Here is a 22,455-nt window from a genome sequence, read left to right as displayed (position 1 = left end):
ATCATCTTCTCTCTCTTCTCTTTCTCACTCTTCTCTTTCTCTCTCTTCTCTTTCTCTTTCTTCTCTCTCTTCTCCCTCTCTTTCTTCTCAATGTCTCCGGCGAAGGGGAGGAGCCCCTTCGCCGGAGATGGAGAAAAAAAAAAAAAAAAGTTCGCCGAAAATGGTGTAGTCGTCGGAGATGGTGGAGTCGCCGGAGAAAGGAAGAAGAAGCTGAAAATGATTTGGTTGTTTGGGGGAAATAAAAAAATCTAATTTTTTTTTGTTTCCACCCAAAACTTCACACCCCAAAAACTATTTAGCTTTCCCCAAAGCGCTGGCTTAAAGAATTTATTTCTTTGATAGAACAACAGTGAGAAATGGCAAAAAGAAATTAAAGTAAGTAATATAAATTACTGTAATTTGTTTTCTTTGTAATGAATTCTGCTGCGACTTTTGTGAAAATTTATATGTAAAGAAAAAATTTACATTGTGGCTTAAGTGCTTTTGGTTTGAGACATACGTTGAAAAATAACGAAAGTTTGTGAAACGAAATTGGCCAGCTAGGTTAGTATTTATTTTTGTGAAGTGACCGACACGTATATCATGTGTTGGAAGATTAGTATTTTTTCCTAGCTCATGTTAGGTAAATAGTATTTTTAGACGACTGAAATAGAAGTCTGCAACACTAAGTGTTAAACAAAGGTTGGTGTTTTTGTTCACGTGATAATCTTGATTGTTTACAGCAGAACAAAATTGAAAAGATGCCTCGAATTGTAATGTTAAGTAGATATTTCACTATACTACATATCAAGATAGATGGATCTGATACCTCTTTTTAGAGAAACCTAACAAAGAAACATATTTCATAAAGGTGCTATAGGCGCTTGCAGAATTCCTTATCATGATCTTGGGCTTATGATTTTGGTAGTGCTTATAATTTCTCTAAAAATATGAACCTTTTTCTCCTTTTAGGGGCTGGGAAATGTTAAACCCACCTCTTAGAAGTGTTAAAATGCGCATCATTCGATCACAAACTCTCTTTCAGATTTGCCTTTAAAGTGGCGCTTTTAACCATCATGAGAATTTCTTCTACTTCTATAAACACCTTCAAAATTGTTGTGCCTGATGACAAAAGAAGATTAATTTGTTCTTTATAAAAATGGGCTTACTGTTTCTTTTGATGATTTAGTTCTCAAAATTATTTGATTATGTTTTTATTTTGAAAGTGTTTCTTCTCCTTAATTATTGCACATGGTTACTTCAATAATTAATACAGAAAGATAATATTTAGTTTGTAATCATCAATTAAGTGGGATTAATTTAAATTTGGCCCCCAATTTGTGACCAACTAAAATATTTGACCTCATATTTATCCAACGATTCAATTTAACCCCAAACATTATGATTTTGTTAGTCAAACTTAGTGTTGCTTAATGGGGCATGCCCGACCTAGCTGTAAAATAGACGGGACAAGCCAGCCCAAGTTAATACCCTTGTCTAGTGTGCTTTATTTGTTTTTTTTTTTGTCGAAATGTGGTGTGTTTTATTTGTTAGTCCGAACACTTATAACATTCATAAGAGTTTAATCATTTGTGTATGCATGTCTCTTTCAACAAAAGAAAAGTACGCACGTCTCTTTATTGGTCAAAGAAAGACCCGATAAGCACCATTCGTCAAACTCAACTGTCATTATTTTTTTCACCGTTTATCATGTCTTCCCGTTTATCATGTCTTCTATCTCTCCCGTTCGAAAAATTACCAAAAAGTAACTATTTTCATACTCTAATTAAAAAGATAATTAATAAATAATGAGATTCTTACCTCACTGATTATCCGAAGAATTCTGTATGTGCACTACTTCGGAGGCAAGACCATAGAGATTTTTATGCTCTAATTAAATGTCTCTCTTCTTCTTAATAATTGCACGTGGTTGTTCAAGATTTAGATGTGCTTATCACATATGGATGGATGATGTATCAATGACATGTAATGACTGGCGTGGAGCGTAGTCGATTTCTCAAACAGAAAAATAAATTGAATATTTAAAATGTGTCAATGAGATGGGTTGACTTTGATGGAAATCATATTAGACATAGTACTTGGATGTTGACCGCCACATTCATACATACATTCTCTCTCCCTCCCATTTTCTCTCATCCGATTCTTCTTCTGTGTTTTCTGACAGAGAGAGAGAGAGAGATGCCGGTATCTCAAGATCAACGGTCAAGAACTTCCAAAACCACCGCCACCACCATACATGGCTGTGCACAGTCAGGAGATCTTCTTGGTCTTCAGAAGAAGCTTCAAGAAAACCCATCCCTTCTCAACGACCGAAATGCTGTTGTATGCCTCTCTCTCTCTCTCTCTCTCTCTCTCTCTCTTGATGTTCTTAATTTTCTCTTTCTCTCTCTTCAATGTTGTTTTGGAGTAAGAAAGTTTGTTCAAATTCCTTCTGGTGGATCTTGTCTCTTACTTTATTTGGGAAATGAGATCTAAGATTTCCCTTTTTTTTAATTTTCTGAAATGGGTTATCTTTTTTTGATGAATTTGTTGTTTTTTCAAATTGGGTTGTTGAATTCTTGCTTAATTTCCCAAGTTTTCAATGATTTGGTTTATTTGGGAACAATGAAGTAATGGGTATCTCTAGGTTTTCTAAAATTTGCAGGATTTGATCACAATGTGCAATTTGTAATTTGGAGGAAACTCAATTGGTTGATTTTCTCTAATCATTCTAACTCTAATTCAAAAACTACAATTTTGAACTTGAAATTGTTCATCTTTTACTCATTTATCATCTGATTTTGTATATAATAGCTCAATTATCATCTGATTTAGTAATGAAGTTAAGTCTTTTTCGATTTCGCTTATCGACTTTTTTACTCATCAAATTCAGATGGCTCATACACCTCTCCATGTTGCTTCTGCACACAACAATCGTGAGATAGTCAAATATCTACTTAATTGGCGAGGGACGGAGAAGGTCGAGTTAGAAGCAAAGAACATGGTGGGTATATTACAAACTTTTTAGACTAATGTCGAAACCTATCTAAATTTTAATATTCTTTTTTATCGGGGTTTTTCCCACAGTATGGGGAGACACCATTGCACATGGCAGCGAAGAATGGATGCAATGAAGCAGCCCGTGTGCTTCTTGATCATGGTGCTGCCGTAGAATCTAAAGCGAATGTGAGTTCACTTGTTTATCGCTCTCATATTTTATTCTTGTGTGAATACGATAAAATGGTGACTTGAGTTTGAAATCGGCGTTCTTAAACTCTTCGATCTGCATATTATTGCTTATTTGCTTGCAGAATGGTATGAGCCCATTACATCTTGCTGTCTGGTACTCGCTTCGAGCCGAAGATTGCTTGACAGTGAAAACTCTTTTAGAATACAATGCTGATTGCAGTGTGAAGGACAATGTGAGCTCAACCTTGGTTACTTCATGTCTTCCAGAATTGTTCTCTCTTTAATATGGCTATTTGATTTGAAATGAACAGCTTTTTACTAGGTCTATTGATACTTAATGATTTCAGGACGGCATGACGCCTTTAGATCATCTCTCACAAGGACCTTCAAGTGAGAAATTACGTCTACTCCTCAATTCCTATCTCGAGGAGCAGAGGAAACGTAGAGCTTTTGAAGCATGTACTGAAACAAAAGCTAAAATGGACGAACTTGAACATGCCTTATCGGAGCTTGTCGGGTTGCATGAGCTCAAGCTACAGCTACGAAAATGGGCCAAAGGGATGCTCTTGGATGAGAAGCGGAGAGCTCTAGGGCTTAAAGTTGCTGCTCGGAAATCTCCTCACATGGCATTTCTTGGCAATCCCGGAACTGGTAATTGCTTTTCACAGTTTTCAATAATTAGCTTCATGTTTTTAGTATGTGATTTCAGTTTGTATCTTACTTGATTCTTAATCGGACGTGATTATCAGATTTTCGCTTCTTGATTATTGGAACTAGCAAACTGACGTTATCAATTATGTCCACAGGAAAAACAATGGTAGCTCGAATCCTTGGGAAACTACTGCATATGGTTGGAATTATACCAACCGACAAGGTAACAGAAGTTCAAAGAACCGATTTAGTAGGGGAATTTGTTGGCCATACTGGACCAAAGACCAGGAGAAAGGTATGTCAATACGTTTTTTATTCTTGAAATACGTTTGAAGTCTTTAATATTTTATCGTCTTTAGACTTTCTTTTTCATATCGTCTTTCGACTTTTTTTTTTCATATCGTTTTTCGACTTTTTTTTTTTTTTTTTCATATTGTCTTTCTACTTGATCAGTTTTCGGGGGGAAAAGTTTCTCAAAATGAGTTAGGTGGATGAAAATATTATTTGTTAATAAAATTTAAGAGTAATCTTGTTATTTGGCAGATAAAAGAAGCAGAGGGAGGAATTTTATTTGTGGATGAGGCTTATAGGTTGATACCAATGCAGAAGGCAGACGACAAGGATTATGGTTTAGAAGCCTTAGAAGAGATCATGTCGTTCATGGACACTGGGAAAGTCGTTGTTATATTTGCGGGATACAGCGAACCGATGAAAAGGGTAATATCGTCAAATGAAGGTTTTTGTCGGAGAGTTACAAAGTTTTTCTTCTTCGAGGACTTCAACTCGGAAGAACTTGCGAAAATTGTTCATCTTAAGATGAACAATCAAGGGGAAGAAAGCTTGTTATATGGGTTCAAGTTACACCCATTGTGTAATATAGACGCAATCGCGAAGATGATAGAGAGAGAAACAACCGAAAAACAAAGAAAAGAAATGAATGGAGGAATTGTGGATCCAATGCTTGTGAATGCTAGAGAGTATTTGGATCTTAGACTCGATTTTGAATGTACAGATGGAGATGATCTTATTACAATTACCATGGAGGATTTAGAAGCAGGGCTTAAATCACTTTCACAGTGAGCAAAAAAGACTCAAAGAAACTGCAGCTACTTTTTCATAGGTAGCTGCTCTATAGATCATCATCATCACCTCAGGTTGAAGAACCAGAATTTCGGGTGGAACTGGTTATCATCGTAAATGTGGGGTTTGGGAAGATTACTTCGAAGGTTACCCTTTTCTCGGCATAGGTAATGGTGTTCCATATTTATTCATGTCTGATTGTTCTCTTTTGATCTGTATTGATTCTTTTTCTTGAGCTTTTTGGGGTACAAAATAGGCCCCATGAATTTGTAATAGAACTAAAGATGACTAGTTTTAAGGATAATTCCTTCTTATTTTTTGTGGTCCATTTCATTTTGTATACCTTGGACAAAGAATACATGAATAATAAAGTGAAATTGTTGTATCGATTATTACTTGTAGCTTGCGAATTCGTCAGAGTTCAATTTGTTGTTTGCTTTTATAATGCTCGAACTTGATCTTGAATCATACAAAACGATTTTTTCATATGACAGTTGTAAACTTTTCGTATAATAGTTGTAACATTGTTGTATCAACAAAACTACTGATGTTCGAAAATAAAAATAAATAGAACGGATGTGGTAGGGTTTGCGTGTTCTCGAGAGAACCAATATAACAATACTTGAAGTGCGATACTGTTGATAATTGTCCAAAACGACTTGAAAGATACCAACATCGACCTAAGAACTCGTCGGTAAACGACTCGAAAGAGACCAACATTGACCTAAGAACTCGCCAGTAGAGCGTCGTGTGCAAATAGTGACAATAAAATTTCATATTCATATTTCAGCACAAAACATATACTACACACCAAGATAAATTTATTTTCAGCATTCAAACACAAGCAAAATACCATAATGTTACAATTTGAAGGAGAAAAAACTAGAAGAAAAATAAAGTATTCAAATTCCCTATACGTATTTCGCTTCTCATGAGTTAACAACATAACACAATGAAGATCAAGTAATACGAGAAAATAAAGTTTTCTTTTCGGTGATCAAGACATACCGAATCTGGATAAAGTTGATTGAAACAAAGTCGAGAATGCTTCAGAGAAACTTTGATCATCGGTTTTGATCTTTAACTGTGCTTTTGAAGATGACGTATTGATAATACACTCAACAAGAAAGAAAGTTGTTGATGCTTCCGCTTTTTGGGCGAAAAAGAAAAATTTGAAATTTGGAGCTCGACCACCCGAGGCGATACAGTGGATTGAATTTGCTTGCATGTGTTGGAGAAGTACTTGTGGAGATGTCAATGCTGCAATTCCTTGAGGACTCATCAAACATTCCTGCATATTTATAACATTCAAACTGTAAGATATAACTTAAGTACTCTAAGTTGATATGTGCAAGTTATTTTATATTTTCGGTCTATCTAATATACCGCTTTTTCTAATCTTTTTTGTTTTTGTCGAAAACCGTCTTTTCTAATTTACCATCAATAAACTTTCAAAGGACTACATTCTTTGATATATAACTATATCCTATGTAATGTACATCAAATAGGTATTCTTTATGGGAAGCTCACTTTGGTTGAGTGGTAGATGTATGTTTCTCAGTTTCTCCATTGGAGATACCAGTTTGAATCTTTCCGTTAAAAGAAGGGTTATTCCCATAATATAGTGGGCGTGAGTGTGTGTTAGTCTCACAATGGCCTGCACCCCCTCACTTTTAGGCCCGATAATACCCTTTCAGAAGTGGAATTGAAAAGCAAAGAGCCAAAAAAACTAGGGTTTAGGTTGCAAAATAAACCTGTGACAATGATACTGGCAGTTGGCCCCATTTCTTCTGGAAAGAGCTAGGATCCAAGGCAGCTTTTGGGTTGAGATTCAAAGGAGGAGGTGACGGTTCAGCTGCAGGTGTAATAGTTGGTCCTAAACCGAGTAAATCGTCAATGGCGAAGGCGGACTGTGAAGAATATGCGGGTGTCTGTGAAGTAGTTAGTGGTAGAGAAGAGGCATCATAAGGAGCATTATACGCAGACCCATTATTGCTAACACCTCTATTGTCCTCTTTCTCTGAAGTACTTAACAAAAGATCATTATCATTAGCTTCAACGTTTTGTGCTGGTATTACATTGCTTATAGATTCGGGTCCCACGGATAAACTTGCGGACTCCTCCGAAAATTCAAATGGACCACGGTGATCCTTATCAGTAAACATGTAGGAAGGCTGCAAGATTAGAAAGACATCAGTAGACATTGACCTAGATCATATAAGGCAGCAGTTAAAAATATAAGGCAGGGAACTGGATGCACCTTCTGGTATACAACCGAAAGGCTATTGAATTCATCAAATATGCGATCTTTGATTTCACTGCTTTGTGTATCAGCAAAGACTGATACTGCTTGCTTGGGAGGATTGACTACACGTTCTGCTACAGATACGTTATTTTGCAATAGTCTATAGTAGAATAAGGCTCTATCGTGAACATCCTGCACCAATGGGAGTTCTAGAACTTAAAACCAGATAAATAAAAATGTTTCTTTTATTTCAGAAACTATATAAAGATCAACCTTTACCTGGTGAGAATCAGCAAGTCCGGCGGCCAAAGCAGCGCCCAGACTTTTCTGAGTTTCGGGTGGTCTTCTGAAGAAACATTTCAGTACTGCAGTGAGAAGGTGCAACCGGACCTGCACAGACACGAAACAGCTTGATTTTCTATTTGAAGCTAGCAGCCTAGCAGCACTTACCGTAATCCACCATTGGGATGAGCTTCATAAAACTCCTAGTTCTATCACCCATTAAAACCAACTAACTAACTTTTAGTTTGCCAGTCTACCTAGAAAAATTATGTATTTTGACTCAATTGTATTTCGTAACTTCGAGGTTAATGCAATCAACATATCACCAAAACTTCTTCAGAAGAAATTTTTTTTGAAGAACAAGAATAATCGAAAATATTTAAGAGAAGTAGATGATCTAACCTCCGCAGAATGTTCCTCATCCCAGTTCTCAATAAGAGTTTCCAAAATGTAGGGAGCATCAAGCATGTCATGAGAATATTCTCCCAGCATCCATATGAAAGCAGATTTGGCCTTTGGTTCTTGGACATTTTTGCTGCTTATATTTCCAACTACTGCAATACAATCTTGACTCCATTGAGGATACTTCCGTAGGAGATCCTTTACAAGCACCTACACATACAAACAATAGCTGAAGTCATGACTTTTGTTGCTCCAGTATATCCATTTCTTATCAAACTGAGGATTCGGCTGAGAGCTTACCAAAGTCTCAGCGGTAACATAGTCCTTCTCCATCTCGAGAAACTGAAGAAGTCGGTCAACAATTGCATTAACATCATACTGCTGTAGTGCTATTTTGCCAACAGCTCGTACCGACTCTCTTGCAATTGAAACATCAACATTTGCAACATATTCACACAACTCCGTCACTGAAATGGACATAACAATGTCATGCAGCAGTTATATTGGAACTATTAACAACAATACTTAGAGATTGCCAGACACGACGAGAGCCATTTAAGAGAAATAGAACAAAAGGAAGTCAAGCACATGTTACAACTAGAAGTGCTTACCAATTTCGTACGTGTTGCTTTCGTTTGCTACTGCAGTCAACATATCTAGCTTCAGCTTCTTCACATAAGACGGCTCATTGTACTGACAATAAAAGTGCTTGTAGTCTGAAGAGAACAGCATGGGTGCACGCATGACCAAAAGATGCAAGTGGCTGAATACTGCATAAGATTGTTCCGGACTTCCAGAGCTCACTAGGGTCAGAAGAGGTGCTTTGATACGCTCATACACCTAAAACAATTTAATGTCATTTACTAAAAACAGAAGGAAGAAGGTTAGCATTCTAAGCTCCCCCAATATCCTATTCTTTTGAGCCTAATCTTTTTATAGCCTAGAGGTGAGTTGTTATTCTCTCCCGGGAGTCCCAGGATTATTTTTTCAGATACAACCATCTGCAACGAAAGGAGGGGGCACGAGGTTTTGGTTTCACAACATCAAAGGTTCCACGCTGCTGATTTTGATATTGACACATATCTTAATGCCTAACGAGATAAAAGAAAAAGCTAGTCATACGCTATTTATCCATTGTTTACTTCTTTCATAGATATGGAGACATAATGTTTTCTTTTATAGAAAGACCTAGTTTAATGGGCACCTGTTGATGAACATCAGTCATGGACAGGGTCAAGTGCAGGAACAACTTGATTGTTGCCAAGACAACAGCCCCATTTGTATGTTGGAGTCTATCTTCAAGGAGGTTCATAATGTCAAATATCTCATTGCTATCCGCCGGTATATATCTCGAGACCAAGTCCAGTACATAACATTGTGCCCATTCACTGAATTCTTTGATCCTGCAAAAGCAAAGGGTCAAAAACTAGTGTTAACTTATCTTTCCGGAAATTTACTGCAAGCGAGAAATGCTTCGTCTTCATTTTAATTGGAGCAGTATCGTAGAATGAAATATACTTCAACAAAATAGATTAATCACCTAAAATAGGAATAATTGAAGCTAACAAGAGAATTAAAGATGACATAATTTTGATAACTAAATATGATTAGTAAGTAATGAAGGGCTGGGACATAAAACGAACCGATTTAAAAGGTAATATACAACTGGCTTGCTCAGCAAAGTTTCTATCTCCCTGGAGGCTTCCTCAGAGTTACTTGCTTCTAAGCTCCAAATTTCTTGCAAGGCAGATAAACAATTTGCAACTACCTGGAAAAACAATACCAAGAAACTGACCACTAGATTCAACAAACCGGCCACTAAACTAATACGATGTACACGTTTTACAAATATGTAAACCAAAATTGTTTACCAAGGAAAAAATGGCATTCACTTGGTATATACTGTGTTATACAATGATTATATCCTCGACCAGTATCTGAAACATATATGTGAACTACGAGCATCAATCAAGTGCAAGTCATGGAAATACCTTCAATGGTGTACCAAAGCAAGATATTTTGCCCCAAAAGTTAGGAATAAAAGAAACATGAAATGACGACAACCTACAACATTAGTTAAGTTCATCTTCTACGAGCAGAAATTTATATAGTTATTTAACAACCAGTTGTGTAATTGAAAGACATAGAATCAAAATAAACTTGTATGCAACTACATAGAAAGATGACCTTCATTTTACCTTCTGCCATTGTCCTTGTAAACGAACCTACCCTCTCCTAAACAATAACTAGTATTCGAGATCATTTACATCATTGGTCTCATTTCTGTCAGATACCCTATTTCCGCTCATGCAGATACATTTCTAATTTGTTTAAACTACTTTTTTTTGTCTCCGTCCCTGGTCGAGTTTTCGAACTCAACTAGTTATTATAAGTTTATAACTTGTATAGCTACTGAACTTAATCGAACCAAGGAATTAAATTTGAAAATATTTCGTTCGAAATGACCAACGAAATTTCCATCAAATACCGAAATTTAACTAAGTTTCTCTTAACAATGCCTTGTCAGAAATAAATTTCGAAATATTTCGGGATGAAATGATCGAAATATTTACATTTCCATGTCTACCGAAACTTCTACTGAAAACTGAAATTTATTCTTTGAATCAAACCAAGTTGAATGTTGCCTAACAATCCCTAAACAACATTGAGTTTTTGAAACAATTCTAAGATTCATATCAAAATCTACAGCTAAATCATAACCTATCTAACACTAACAGTTGTACAAAAATGAAAAAGTATCAAATTCGAACTATAAGCTGAGAAGAAGAAGAAGAAGAAAAGATTACCTGAGCATCAGGATCATTAAGCATGAGACTTTTAAGCATTGATGTAAAATCAGCATCAATACAAGTTGAAGCAGAAATATGATATAATTTCAAAACACCAGTAGAAGCAACAATCCTAACATAATTATTATTATCCTTCAACCCTAACCCTAATGGACCAACTAAATACTCAACCAAATTAGCCACTCTTAATGAACATAAACTCCTTAATGCAAGTCCTCTAATCATCGGATCTTCATCACGACAATCTTTCTGAAGAAAATTAATAGTTAATAAAGCTAGATCTGGATTTCCTTTTGCATAATTTCCAACATAAAGATAACACATCTTCTTCAATACAATATCATGTGTTGCTGAACACATAACCATCTCACTAAACAGTGAAGAAACATCAATTCCGACTGTCATATATGAGATCACCTTCTTGAATAGTTCTCGTTTTGAATCATCGGTTCCCGGCGCTCGACTTCCAGCGAGTTGCCGGAGTTGTAATTTCAAATCTGATACTTCTCCTTTACTGAAAAAAGTAAGAAATTATAGTATTTTAGATTGAAATTCATTGATTAGAATAGATTTGATGATGAAATTTTTTTTTAAGAACTTACCCGGAAGGTTGAGAAGGAGATTGTGATTTCTGCATTTGTGCAGGAGGAGCCATTGTTTGATTGATTGATTGATTCGATCGGTCAGGTGGAAAATTAGGGTTTCTGATTCAGGTTGAATTTGGGGTTTTGGCAAGTGAATTTCAGATTTGAGAATTGGAATCGAAATGAGTTTTTGATCCAAATGGACGAACTTTGGAAGAACTAAAAGAGGGATTAGCTTATGCCCATGGCGTACTTTAGCACCAAACTAAACAGTCCCAGCTCGAATTGGCGTACGTTAACACTTACAGGAGGCGCCTTTAAAACTTTCCCATGGACAATATGAATATCTTCTAGTCGGGTCGGGTAACTGGGTCCCAAATCCCCGAGTTGACCTCATACTAAAATACGCCAGTGGCGTACTCGAACATCTTTCTTCTCCTTTACTACCCAAACCCTAAAACCCAAAAGCCAACATAAATAACAAAGTTATCGCCTTATTTTCATCTGTTGAACCTCTACGCGGGAAGAGCTTCGATCCTAGTTAGGGTTTTTGATTGTATCCAACTGCAGAAATGGTAATCTCTGTCTCTACTTGTCTTTCTCTCTCTAGATTCAGATCTCTAGCTAGCTAGGGTTTTACTCATATCATGTTTATCGGTTTGATCAGGGAAAAGGAACAGGAAGTTTCGGTAAGAGGAGGAACAAGACTCACACTCTCTGCGTGAGGTGTGGACGTCGGAGCTACCATCTTCAAAAGAGTAGATGTGCCGCTTGTGGTTATCCAGCTGCTCGTCTTAGGAAATGTCAGTCCTTTCTCTCTCTAACTTTTTCTTTCTATTGATCTTGTTTAGCAGTTTCTCTCTCTAAATTTATTGTTTATCAATTGAAATTCAGATAACTGGAGTGAGAAGGCGTTGAGGAGAAAGACCACAGGAACTGGTAGGATGAGGTACTTGAGAAATGTTCCTCGAAGATTCAAGAGTGGATTCAGAGAAGGTAACCTAATTTTCGAATCGAATTCTCCTTTTTTTTTTTTCTAGGGCTTACTATTGTATTCCTAATTTCTTGATAAAAATTTGATCTTGTTTTCGTTTTCGATTTAGGTACTCAAGCTACACCAAGGAAAGCTGGAGCAGCTGCTTCTGCTTAAGAATCTGGCAAGTAATTTTGTTAGTTATCTCGAATTTCGTTGAGAAGATGTTTGATATTTGCTTAAAAGATGTTGGCGTTAGATGTTTTCTTAGATTGATATTGTTGAATCGAAGAGTATTTTGACTTTCTCCTTGCATTGTTTGAAAAATTGGATTTAGGGTTTTGATATGGATGTTTGATCTTATATTTTATGGTATATAAGAGATTACTTTGAATATTTGGTGTCTATTCGATTCTGAGTTGTTCAACAAAAAAGATATGCGATATGTTCATTTGTTTTCTACTTGAATCTCGTTATCGTCTAATTTCATTGTTTATCTTCATTTATGCACGTCTAATTTGGCTCGGGTAGGATAGTTTATGTTGGGTTATTGTGTTTGTAAATTTTGATGTAGTTTCGTGTAGATTTGTAGGGATTAAGGTCTCGATAGAAAACGAACATTGCCAAATTGTTCATTCAGCTCAAGTTGTGGACTAGAATGAGACTGTGACGAATATTTTGCATTTCAAATGAATTGGTCGATGCTTTTTACGTAGATACGTTAGAAAAACATTGTATGTTTGGACTTTTAGTTTGTAGTTTATTTAGTCAGAAGCGTTGGCTATGTGCTTTGAAGTTTGCGTAAGTTACCGTTAGTGGCTCACTTCGGGTTCATGACAATCCAAAAACGGCTCGCCACCGCCCGTTTAAACCACAAGTAGAACGATGGACCCATTAATAAAGGAATGTTGTGTCAATGAAGGTGTGACATTTGGCCCTGGTATGACCAGTTAAGGTACCATGCCTGGCAAGTGGCATGGCTTGGCAAGATGTTATTGGCACGACCCTGAGTGAACGTCTGCATCGAGCTAGGTTCTTGTTTCCTAGGAGCCTGTTACTCAAAGCATCCGTACTTTAATTTGTGAGGATATTTAGGCATATTTTTGGTTCCTTTCCTATTCTGTATGCTCTTTGCTTGGGTCAAAGTCGGGGAACTCGTCGATTAACGACGACTACTGCCTAAATAGGTAGTCAGAGGTTCTCACTATCGATATGTATAGTAGACTGGTAGTGTCAGTTTATCGATAAGATGTATACAGTTATTTATATCTTGCCACAATAACATACTTGAGTTGATGATTTTGGACATCTTGGAATTGTATTAACCAACGGTGCTTCGGAACGATGATTTTGTTCCTGGCTGAGCCCTAAACTCATGAAGATCACTAACGCCCATCTTAGCTCTGGCTCTAGAAGCTGCCATGAGCCTTAAACTTGCAAATTTTCTGCAGTAATTCCATAGGCCTTTGCTGTTCCAGTATTTAATTGAACAGAGAATGCTGTACTTAGTAGTAGGCTGTATTTTGTACCCAAATCCGGATAGTATAGACCAACTTTTCTATGTCCTTTCTGTTTTATGCCGATATGGCTATGATACCAGAACCAACCTGTAGACTAACCAAGTGGTCAAATTTTCATGAGTTTCCTTGTGGTTGGATTGAGTGACGTGATAAAAGGAAATAATCTTGCTATATCGAGTTTGTAGTACCAAGAGGTCCAAGACTAGGTGTTGATGTCTTCCTCTGAAGGAACAAATGTGGAGAATTTGTCGTCAAAGCTATATGTGCATGGGTTATCAGTGGGCATGGAAGTGAATATATCCGTCTCCTTGAGGAATCCGAGCTTATTGGATTTTCCCATTTTTGTGGTATTTCAGAATGGAAAGTGATACAATGCCATCCTATTACTGCACTCCTTGTGAGTTAATTTTGAATTTTTCAAAAATTCTCGATATAGACATGCTTCCAAAACTGTGTCATAATTCACGATAACATTATTGAATAGGATTCCCTCAATTCGAAAGGGGTAGTTTCAAAAAAAAAAGGGTTTGGTGTATAGGATTCCCTCAATTCGAAAGGGTAGTTTCAAAAAAAAGGGTTTGGTGTATGGTTTGCGACTCTCTTTCTCCCATTGAATAATCTAATGACATAGCAAACCTCTATCAATCCTTGTTTTGACCTAATCAAACAATAAAATACTATGTGTTCTAATTATTAGGAGTCAAGTTGCCAGATTATTATTTGTAACAACAACATTAAAGTTAGGGTGTACAAATTCAAGCCTCATCAGGGCGCCTCTAAAGGCGTCCCGTCCTTTTGCTCTTTGGCTGCCCCTCTCTCGACATTCTTTTGTGGGCTTCAGATTGGTCTGAATCCATATTGTTCAAGTCCAGTGCGGACTGCGCCCAATAAAAAAACGAAGGCAGCCTATAGACGCACACTCAGAAGCCATCTGAAAATGTTCCTATGGAAACTTCAATAAAGAACTAATTTAGGGTTAAAAAAATCACCAACCCTAGCTAGTTTTTGTGACACATATAAAAAGAAATGGGTAGGTAAAGTTGTACCAATGATGATATGAAGATCTATGGAAAGTTGAATACAAGTAACATATTGAGTGTCTTTTAGTTGTTGGTAGAAAGTAAGAAAAGTTGAACAAGAGTATCCATTTTTGTGTTTGTGTATTTTTGGAACTTCTTGAGGTTCATTGATGCTCTCTCTAGCTATTATAAAGAATAAAGTCATTTCTAAAAACCATAAAAAATCAGATCTTGAGATTTTGAAATCACTTGTATTTGTGTTTTAAAATTTTGTTTTCTTTGTTTTTGTTTTAGATGGATTGGAATCAAGTTTTGTAAAAGAATCAAGAGAGAGAAAGGACTAGAGAGAGAGAGAGAAGTGGACAACTAGATGGCGACATAATCCTGTATAGAGAAGGATAGGGTCACTAAATTACATGGGAAAGGTGACAATTTACCTTTGTCTTTCTACTTGATTTCCTATATTTACCACTCATCACTCTCCCTCTCTCTTTCTCTCTCTAACTTTTGAAATATTGTGATGCTATGCATCCAAGTCAACTACATCCATATGCCACACATGGTTTTTTTTTTTTTCTTTTTTATTTTTATGAAACACATATGGTTGGTTGGAAAAACTAAATTTTAGCAATTTCTTATACTAACTTGTGTTGTGATGTTGTCAAGTTCACCATTCATCAGACTCAATCCAAATTTAGAAGAATGCAAATAAATATCTTGCTAAAGTAACAGTATATTTGTTTACAAAGATCCTTGAACAAGTAAAAGAAAATAATCAAGAACATAATAGATCTACGTCGTTAGTTGTTGGAGAATTATTCAGCAATGAACTGTGGCGCAATAATTTTAAATATGTAGAATAACAGAAAGAAAGGTATAAGTATATGTAACACTATAAACTACTAAAACGATAACACCCCGCTTCCTTTAACTCTCACAAAATTGAGAAAATCGATGCTCGAATTATGTTAATAACAGCCATTTATAAGAGTTAGAGTAACCATAAATAAACGGGTTGTATCAAAATTCAAAATGTATTCTTGGATGGCTTTTCAGATTAGATATCAACCAATATTCAAGACGACAATTGTTTCGGCTCTCAGGGTGAGATATTTGAATTCCAAAGGTTGATCAGAATTAGGCCCCATCACTTACACAAAGCATTTAAAAATGTCTAACTTCTTGTATTTATATCACATTGACTTCATATTTCTCTTCCTACCTTTTCTTCTTCTTCTTCTTCCTCCTCCTCCTCTGCTCCTCTCTCTCTCTCTCAAATCTCTAATGGAGTCTAACCTCAAACTGAAAGTCTCTAGAATGTTTAGTTCTTCATTTGGGTCTTGTCGACCTAAAAACATAACTGATATTTCTGAAACCCCAATTTTTGTTAATCGAAATTGTCAAGATTTCCGAAAGATCATCAAACCTTATCCATCTATTTGCAAACTCAAATTACTAGAGTTAATCGAAATTGAAAAAATCAGTGGTTTTCAGGCGTTGGGTAGGAAGAAATTAACGGAAAAACAGAGTTGTTTCGTAACTAATGAAACAGAGGGAAGAACATCTCCTCCTGCATCACCAAGTTCACCATTAAATTTCTTCTCAAACTCTCAGTATTTTGAAACTAGAGAGAGAACGAAAAAAACCCATAAATTAATTCAAAAACCCAAGAAGAAAATGACTTCAAGATTGAGTTTTTCATCTGATAATGGTGGTGGGTGGTTTAGTAGTGAAGAAGAAGAAGATGATGAAACAGAGACATTTTTCTCGTCAAGAAGCTTTTCATCTGATTCATCTAAATCTTTACGTCGGAAAAAGACTAATTCTCGCCGTAAAAGAGATAAATGTCGCCGGAGAAGAGATGTAAGTGACAATCGAGAAATGGGTTTGGTGGAAACATTTGCAGTAGTGAAAAGTTCAAGCAATCCTTATAGTGATTTCAGAACTTCAATGGTGGAAATGATAAGAGAAAATCAAATATATGAAGCTATGAATCTTGAAAAGCTTTTAGATTGTTATCTCTCATTGAATTCTTCTCATCATCACAGAGTTATTATTGAAGCTTTTACAGAGATTTGGGATGCTCTGTTTTTTTATCCGTTCATAAAAAGTAGTTAGATGAGCATTAGGTCAGTAGTTTCCTTAGATATTAGGCCCTTAGTTTCTGTAAGGTTTAAATTCGGCAGTTATCGTACTTGTTACATCGCATCGTATTGATGTATAATGCCTTTGTAATGACTCTATCTCTCTCTAGAGTTTGTTGATTCATGTTTAACTTAGTAGTTAGTACTAATCAAGTTGGTTATCTTCTAGATAATGAATTATTTTAGATGTTTCTAATTTTGCTAATCTTGATCACATGGTCATTTATATTAATCTTTGGGTTGAATGAATCTCCAATTTGTTATGTCTAACCTAGCTTTTATCTATACATTTGGTGCAGTTATAAGAGAGAGAAAAGAGTTTTTTTTTTTTTTTTTTTTTGGAAATTCAGTACGATCTACGATAGTTATTACATTGACATTGATACATCAAAGATGTGGTGAACACGATAACCGCCTAATTCAAACTCTTACAAGAATGGACCTATACCCCAACTAAACAATGGCCTAAAACCTAATTACATTATTTGTAACTTAATAAAACAAGTTCAATAAACCATGAAATCCACCTCCTCTGTGAATCGAAGATGAGATCTCTATGATTTTGAAGTTTTATGTCAACATTATACCCCACTTAGTCTACCAAAGGTTGACGAGGGAGAGAAAAGAGTTACAAAAACAACTAGTAACTTGAGTTATATTTATATTATATGAAAGGGCTCGAAAAATGACACCTGATACAGGATGAAGAGTGATGTGGATGACACCCATTCATTGTGCATGGTGTTTTCAGGCGTTCCACAATAAGTCAAGATGGTCTAGTTTCATATTTAATTTTCGAGTACATAGTCACGATTCAGATGTACAAGCACTTCCTTTGAAAACCAACATCCTCTCTCAAAATTCATGCCCTATCGCACGAAAAAGAGGTCTCATGGGGAAGTTTTAAAGGCGCCTTCTATAATTTTGTAAGGCGACTCCTTCATTCACAAATTCTCCCTCAATTTTGCATCGATGGGGGCGCCATTAATACTTATAAGGTGCGCCATAAAATCTCTCTCACCGATATGTCAGACCCGGTTGAGAGAAACAACGGAAGAGGCCCAAGTGGTTTGGGTCTCAAATTGTCATGATTTTTGAAGAGTGCTCAACAATGAGAAATGCTAGAGGCACCCACCATTTCTTTTTGGCTGAAGACACTCCTACCGAGATGTCTCAGAATTGTTGAGAATACTTCCATATGGACCAACATTAGTATGGAAAATCCAGTATATAAATTTCTTTTGTACTCTCTCTTAATTACCAATTGATCTTGACATGTAAAACGTGACCTTTGTAGTATCGTATCTAGCATACATGGTAGTCCCAACAATTAGATGTTTTTCTTTCATATGATTTAAAAACAAACACAGATGAAGCTAGAAAAAAACACACATAAAGCTACATCAATCATATAAAGTAAAAGATTTGACTTCAATTTGAGGAGTACCATCCTCTTTCATTGTGGGGTGATCTCGTAGTTTCGATATGTGAAGATGTGTTATTAGATGCTCAACTTCTTCGTCGAGGTCAAACCTAAACCACTGTTTACTCTGTCCATCTATCTTACTCTTGACCCCCGTCTTCTGTTAGTAGCTTGAACTCACAACATCACAAGTCACTCAATGCTACCTTCGGCTTAAGCATAAGACAGTATCCTTCAACACCTTGTTGTCATACCCTGCTCTAATGCTAAAGTGTCACTTGGATCAACATAGCTCCACCTTGGATGCCAATCCAACAAGGTTCCTCTGACTAGTTTCACATGAGCTCCCAACCTGACTCTACTTACTATCTTGGTAAGCTTCTATACCAAGCATGTTGTCCGCTTCAAGGACTCAACCATATGATGTACCCAATGCGCACCAAATCGTACTGAGCATTACTGCACTAAGCTCGCCCACGACTCACCGTGCCATTCTCGGTTCATCCCATTTTTGCACTTGTCCTTACCTCTAAAGGACTCAAGCATATATGGTACCTCCTTGCGCACCAAGTCATACTAAACTCTTGCCACTGAGCTTGCACATGACTTCATGTGCCAATACGGTTCCATCTCATATCTTGCATATGTCCTTCATCTCAAAGGAACATAGACCCAAGTATAGCTACCATCGTAGCATCCGTGCACACGACCTATTCCTTCCATCGGAACTCTCGTCGCCTTATGCACCATGCATCCCTTGACAAAGGCCCCTTCTTGCACAATAACTTCAGAGACCATATCATTTTGAATGCATCTCACTCTGAAAGCCTTCTCTTGGAATCATGCTCTCAACGTAGCTCTTCATACACACTCCAGTATACCGCATACCATAGTGGGAGAGTCACTAAGCTCTTCGTCACACTCTTCGAGCATAAATACCAACCATCATGGGATCGAAAAACCATCCCTTTGAACCTGCCATGCAGGCTCTAGAAGTATGCTTCCAAACATATCACATGTACTTATGCATATCTTCTTGCTTGTCCTCTCAAGCTATACAAACACATCCATTTGCCACTATCACTAGGCTCTTGGAACATATCTCGCAAGCTATCAAGCTCTAAATCCATTCATCACTAGGATCAAAGCAACATACTCGTTTGCCTATCACATAGGCTATGATACCAATTGTTAAATGGGATCAGAACATAATCCATTGGCTTGCTCTTCAAGCTCTGATACCAATTGTCAAATGGGTATCAGAGTGTAATATATCTTTAGCCTTTCATCTAGGCTCTGATACCAATTGTCAAATGGGTATCAGGATGTAATACATTTTCAACCTGTACATCTTCATCCTGTAGCTCAGGCTCTGATATCCATTTCTCATATGGGATCAGAGCGCCATACTCTAGCCTGTCATCCAGGCTCTGATATCCATTTCTTCATATATAATATTTAGAAAAAATAACTAGAACAAAATTTGGTTGTAATAATAATTAAGCGTGGTGAAAATCAAATTTGTAAAGAAAAAAAGTAAAAGAAATAACTAGAACAAAATTTGGTTGTAATAATAAGTTGTTAGATTTTATTTTATTTTTGTACAAAATTTAGGCTTCGTCCTCCGCGTAACATCTCTCAAGATTTTTAACCGACATTGTACTTAAAGGGCAATGTGGATGCCTATATATTCATTCTCCAATTTCAATAAACCCCATAATCCTTTTGAATTCACGACTCATTAGACCATCCAAGAAAATGGGAAGAAAGCTATCAAGTGAAGCTTTCCTCCACCAAGATTTGTGGATTGGCTTCAATTCCTAGTCCGTCTCAACTGATGATATTCAACCAAGATTACGTCTTCAAGAATGGTAAGGGTAAAACCACTGAAGACTATGGTATTGTTTCAGCTGTTATGTTTATTAAATAAGAAAAGGGAGATAAACCCCCGGTGGGTTATCAAAAAAATCAAAAAAATCTTAAATATATTGAACAATTCTATGGGTTAGAAGCAACTTTCCAGTAGATTATCAAGCAAGTATTCCTATAATAAACTCTGAAGATCAGTCTTTTTTGGCTGGAAAGATTATATGGCCAATAGAAACTGAAGCTTTTAAGAAAGAACTGGGAGAAGATTATTTTATGTTAACACATAATGAGGTTTCAGCAGTTGGAAAGAAGAAAATAGAGGAGGCAATTGGAAAGAAGAAAATAGAGGAGGCAGTTGGAAAGAAGAAAATAGAGGGGTGCTTTTTCGACCCAAAGAAAGAAATGAATTTCCAAGATTTCAGTGTTTCTTATTTTAGATTTTCTTCAGCTCTTAATTTTTCAGGAACCCATAATCATGAAAGAAATTCAGCCTCAAAGAATATGCTTGAGATACTTCAAATTCAGATTTTTTTTGTTATTGTTGATAGTCAAGTTCAGATTTATAGTTGTTGCTGAGAGTTGAATAATAAAGTGAAATTGTATCGATTTTCTTGTTATTTCTTTATATTCCACCATACTTTATGTTGGGGTTATTGTGTTTGTAAATGTTGATGCCATTTCTTGTAGATTTGTACCTTAATAGGGTTTAAGGGCTCGGTAGAAAACGAACACTGCCCAAATTGTGGATTAGTATGAGGCTGTAACGAATATTTTGCATTTCAAATGAATTAGTCGATGTTTTTGGACTTTTAGTTATCTCTGATTATAGTGTATGTAGTCAGAAGCGTTAGCTACATGCGTTGAAGTTTGCCTAGGGTACCATTACTGGCTTACTTCGGGTTCATGACAATCCAAAAATGGCTCGATGGCACCCGCTTAATCACAACTACAACTATGGACCCATTAATTAATAAAGGAGTGTTGTGTCAATGAAGGTGTGACATTTGGCCCTGGTATGGTCGGTTAAGGTACCATGCCTGTCAAATGACATGGCTTGGCAAGACGTCGTTGGCACGGCCATGAGTGAACGTCTGCATAGAGCTAGGTTGTTGTTGCCTAGGAACCAGGTGACTCAAACCCAAGTATCCATGCTTAATTTGTGAGAATATTTAGCCACATGTGTGGTTTCTTTGCTATTACCTATGCTCTTTGCCTAAGTTAAAGGCGAGGGGCTCTCATCGATTTACCACATCTGCCTAAATAGGTATTCATAGGTTCTCACTGTCGATATATTATGGTAGACTAGCATTGTCAGTGTATCGATAAGATGTATATAGTCTCTTTGCCTAAGTTAAAGGCGAGGGGCTCTCATCGATTTACCACATCTGCCTAAATAGGTAGTCAGAGGTTCTCACTGTCGATATAGTATGGTAGACTAGCAGTGTCAGTGTATCGATAAGACGTATGTAGTTATTTATGTATTGCCATAATAATATAATACTTGAGTTGATGATTTTGGACACCACTAGTGCTCGGTGAAAGGCGATTTTGTTCATGACTGAGCCCTAAACTCATGAAGATCACCAACACTCATCTTAGCTCTGGCTCTAGAAGTTGTCATGAGCCTAAAACATGGAAATTTTCTTGAAGTAAAGCTACAGGCATTTGCTATTCTAGTATTTCTGATTAAACAGAGAATGCAGTATTTAGTAATCTGTACTTTGAATCCAAATCCGGATAGTATAGACCGACTTTTCTATGTCCTTTCTGTTTTATGCCTATATGACTAAGATATTTCCAAAATGGAGATATAAGACCAACCTGTCGACAAATAAAGTGGTCAAATTTTCACGAGTTTTCTTGTGATTGGATTGGGTGACAATGTCTAAAGAAAATAACCTTACTATCGAGTTTGTTGTACCAAGATTCGTAGTCGATGTGTTCCTCCAAAGGGAGAATTTGTCGGTAACGGTTTATGTAGGAATGGGTCATATGGAAGGACATCGAAGGAATTATATATGTCACCTTGAGGAATCTGACCTTGTGGGATTTGCCAGTTTTGTACTACTTCAAAATGGAAAGTGATGCAATGCCTTCCCGTTACACCTACTACACTACACTCCTTAGGCGTTAAAATTTGAAATTTTCCAAAGTGCTCGACATTGACATGCTTATCTTTATAAGTATGGTTAAGTTAGGATTAGATTCAACATCCGTGTCTTTATAAGAAAATGGTTGATGATCGGTGAGTGAAAAGTGAGATGGGAGGTTACAGGAGGTGTGAG

At 36.6% G+C, this 22,455-nt stretch overlaps 4 protein-coding genes across 4 annotated transcripts; 3 read left to right on the top strand and 1 right to left on the bottom strand.

Annotated features, from left to right (window-relative positions):
* Positions 1-1,967: 1,967 nt before the first annotated feature.
* On the top strand, positions 1,968-5,291 carry LOC147540527 (uncharacterized). Its single transcript, XM_086643308.1, has 7 exons — positions 1,968-2,322; positions 2,873-2,983; positions 3,067-3,165; positions 3,291-3,401; positions 3,516-3,819; positions 3,975-4,114; positions 4,363-5,291. The coding sequence occupies exons 1-7, from the start codon at positions 2,035-2,037 to the stop codon at positions 4,897-4,899; spliced, it is 1,590 nt and encodes a 529-aa protein (XP_086499434.1). The 5' UTR covers positions 1,968-2,034; the 3' UTR covers positions 4,900-5,291.
* A 368-nt stretch (positions 5,292-5,659) lies between these two features.
* Positions 5,660-11,678, bottom strand: LOC147540526 (adaptin family protein). Its single transcript, XM_086638925.1, has 11 exons — positions 11,241-11,678; positions 10,636-11,152; positions 9,472-9,596; positions 9,033-9,231; positions 8,440-8,668; positions 8,129-8,295; positions 7,829-8,038; positions 7,424-7,534; positions 7,160-7,336; positions 6,654-7,073; positions 5,660-6,190 (listed from the first exon to the last, which is right to left on the bottom strand). Exons 1-11 carry the CDS (start codon positions 11,291-11,293, stop codon positions 5,897-5,899), a joined length of 2,502 nt encoding a protein of 833 aa, XP_086495051.1. The 5' UTR covers positions 11,294-11,678; the 3' UTR covers positions 5,660-5,896.
* On the top strand, positions 11,665-12,589 carry LOC147540525 (large ribosomal subunit protein eL37x). Its single transcript, XM_086638926.1, has 4 exons — positions 11,665-11,797; positions 11,890-12,025; positions 12,117-12,218; positions 12,326-12,589. The coding sequence occupies exons 1-4, from the start codon at positions 11,795-11,797 to the stop codon at positions 12,370-12,372; spliced, it is 288 nt and encodes a 95-aa protein (XP_086495052.1). The 5' UTR covers positions 11,665-11,794; the 3' UTR covers positions 12,373-12,589.
* A 3,341-nt stretch (positions 12,590-15,930) lies between these two features.
* Positions 15,931-17,127, top strand: LOC147540524 (uncharacterized). The gene has a single exon (XM_086638924.1). The coding sequence runs from the start codon at positions 16,019-16,021 to the stop codon at positions 16,850-16,852; it is 834 nt and encodes a 277-aa protein (XP_086495050.1). The 5' UTR covers positions 15,931-16,018; the 3' UTR covers positions 16,853-17,127.
* The last annotated feature ends 5,328 nt before the right edge of the window (positions 17,128-22,455 follow it).

The sequence above is a fragment of the Eschscholzia californica genome, unplaced genomic scaffold (genome assembly GCF_041429995.1).
Source record: "Eschscholzia californica isolate CP2 unplaced genomic scaffold, dmEscCali1.0.p SCAF_5, whole genome shotgun sequence".
NCBI classification, from domain to species: Eukaryota; Viridiplantae; Streptophyta; class Magnoliopsida; order Ranunculales; family Papaveraceae; genus Eschscholzia; species Eschscholzia californica.
This window is presented reverse-complemented; position numbering and strand designations above follow the sequence as displayed.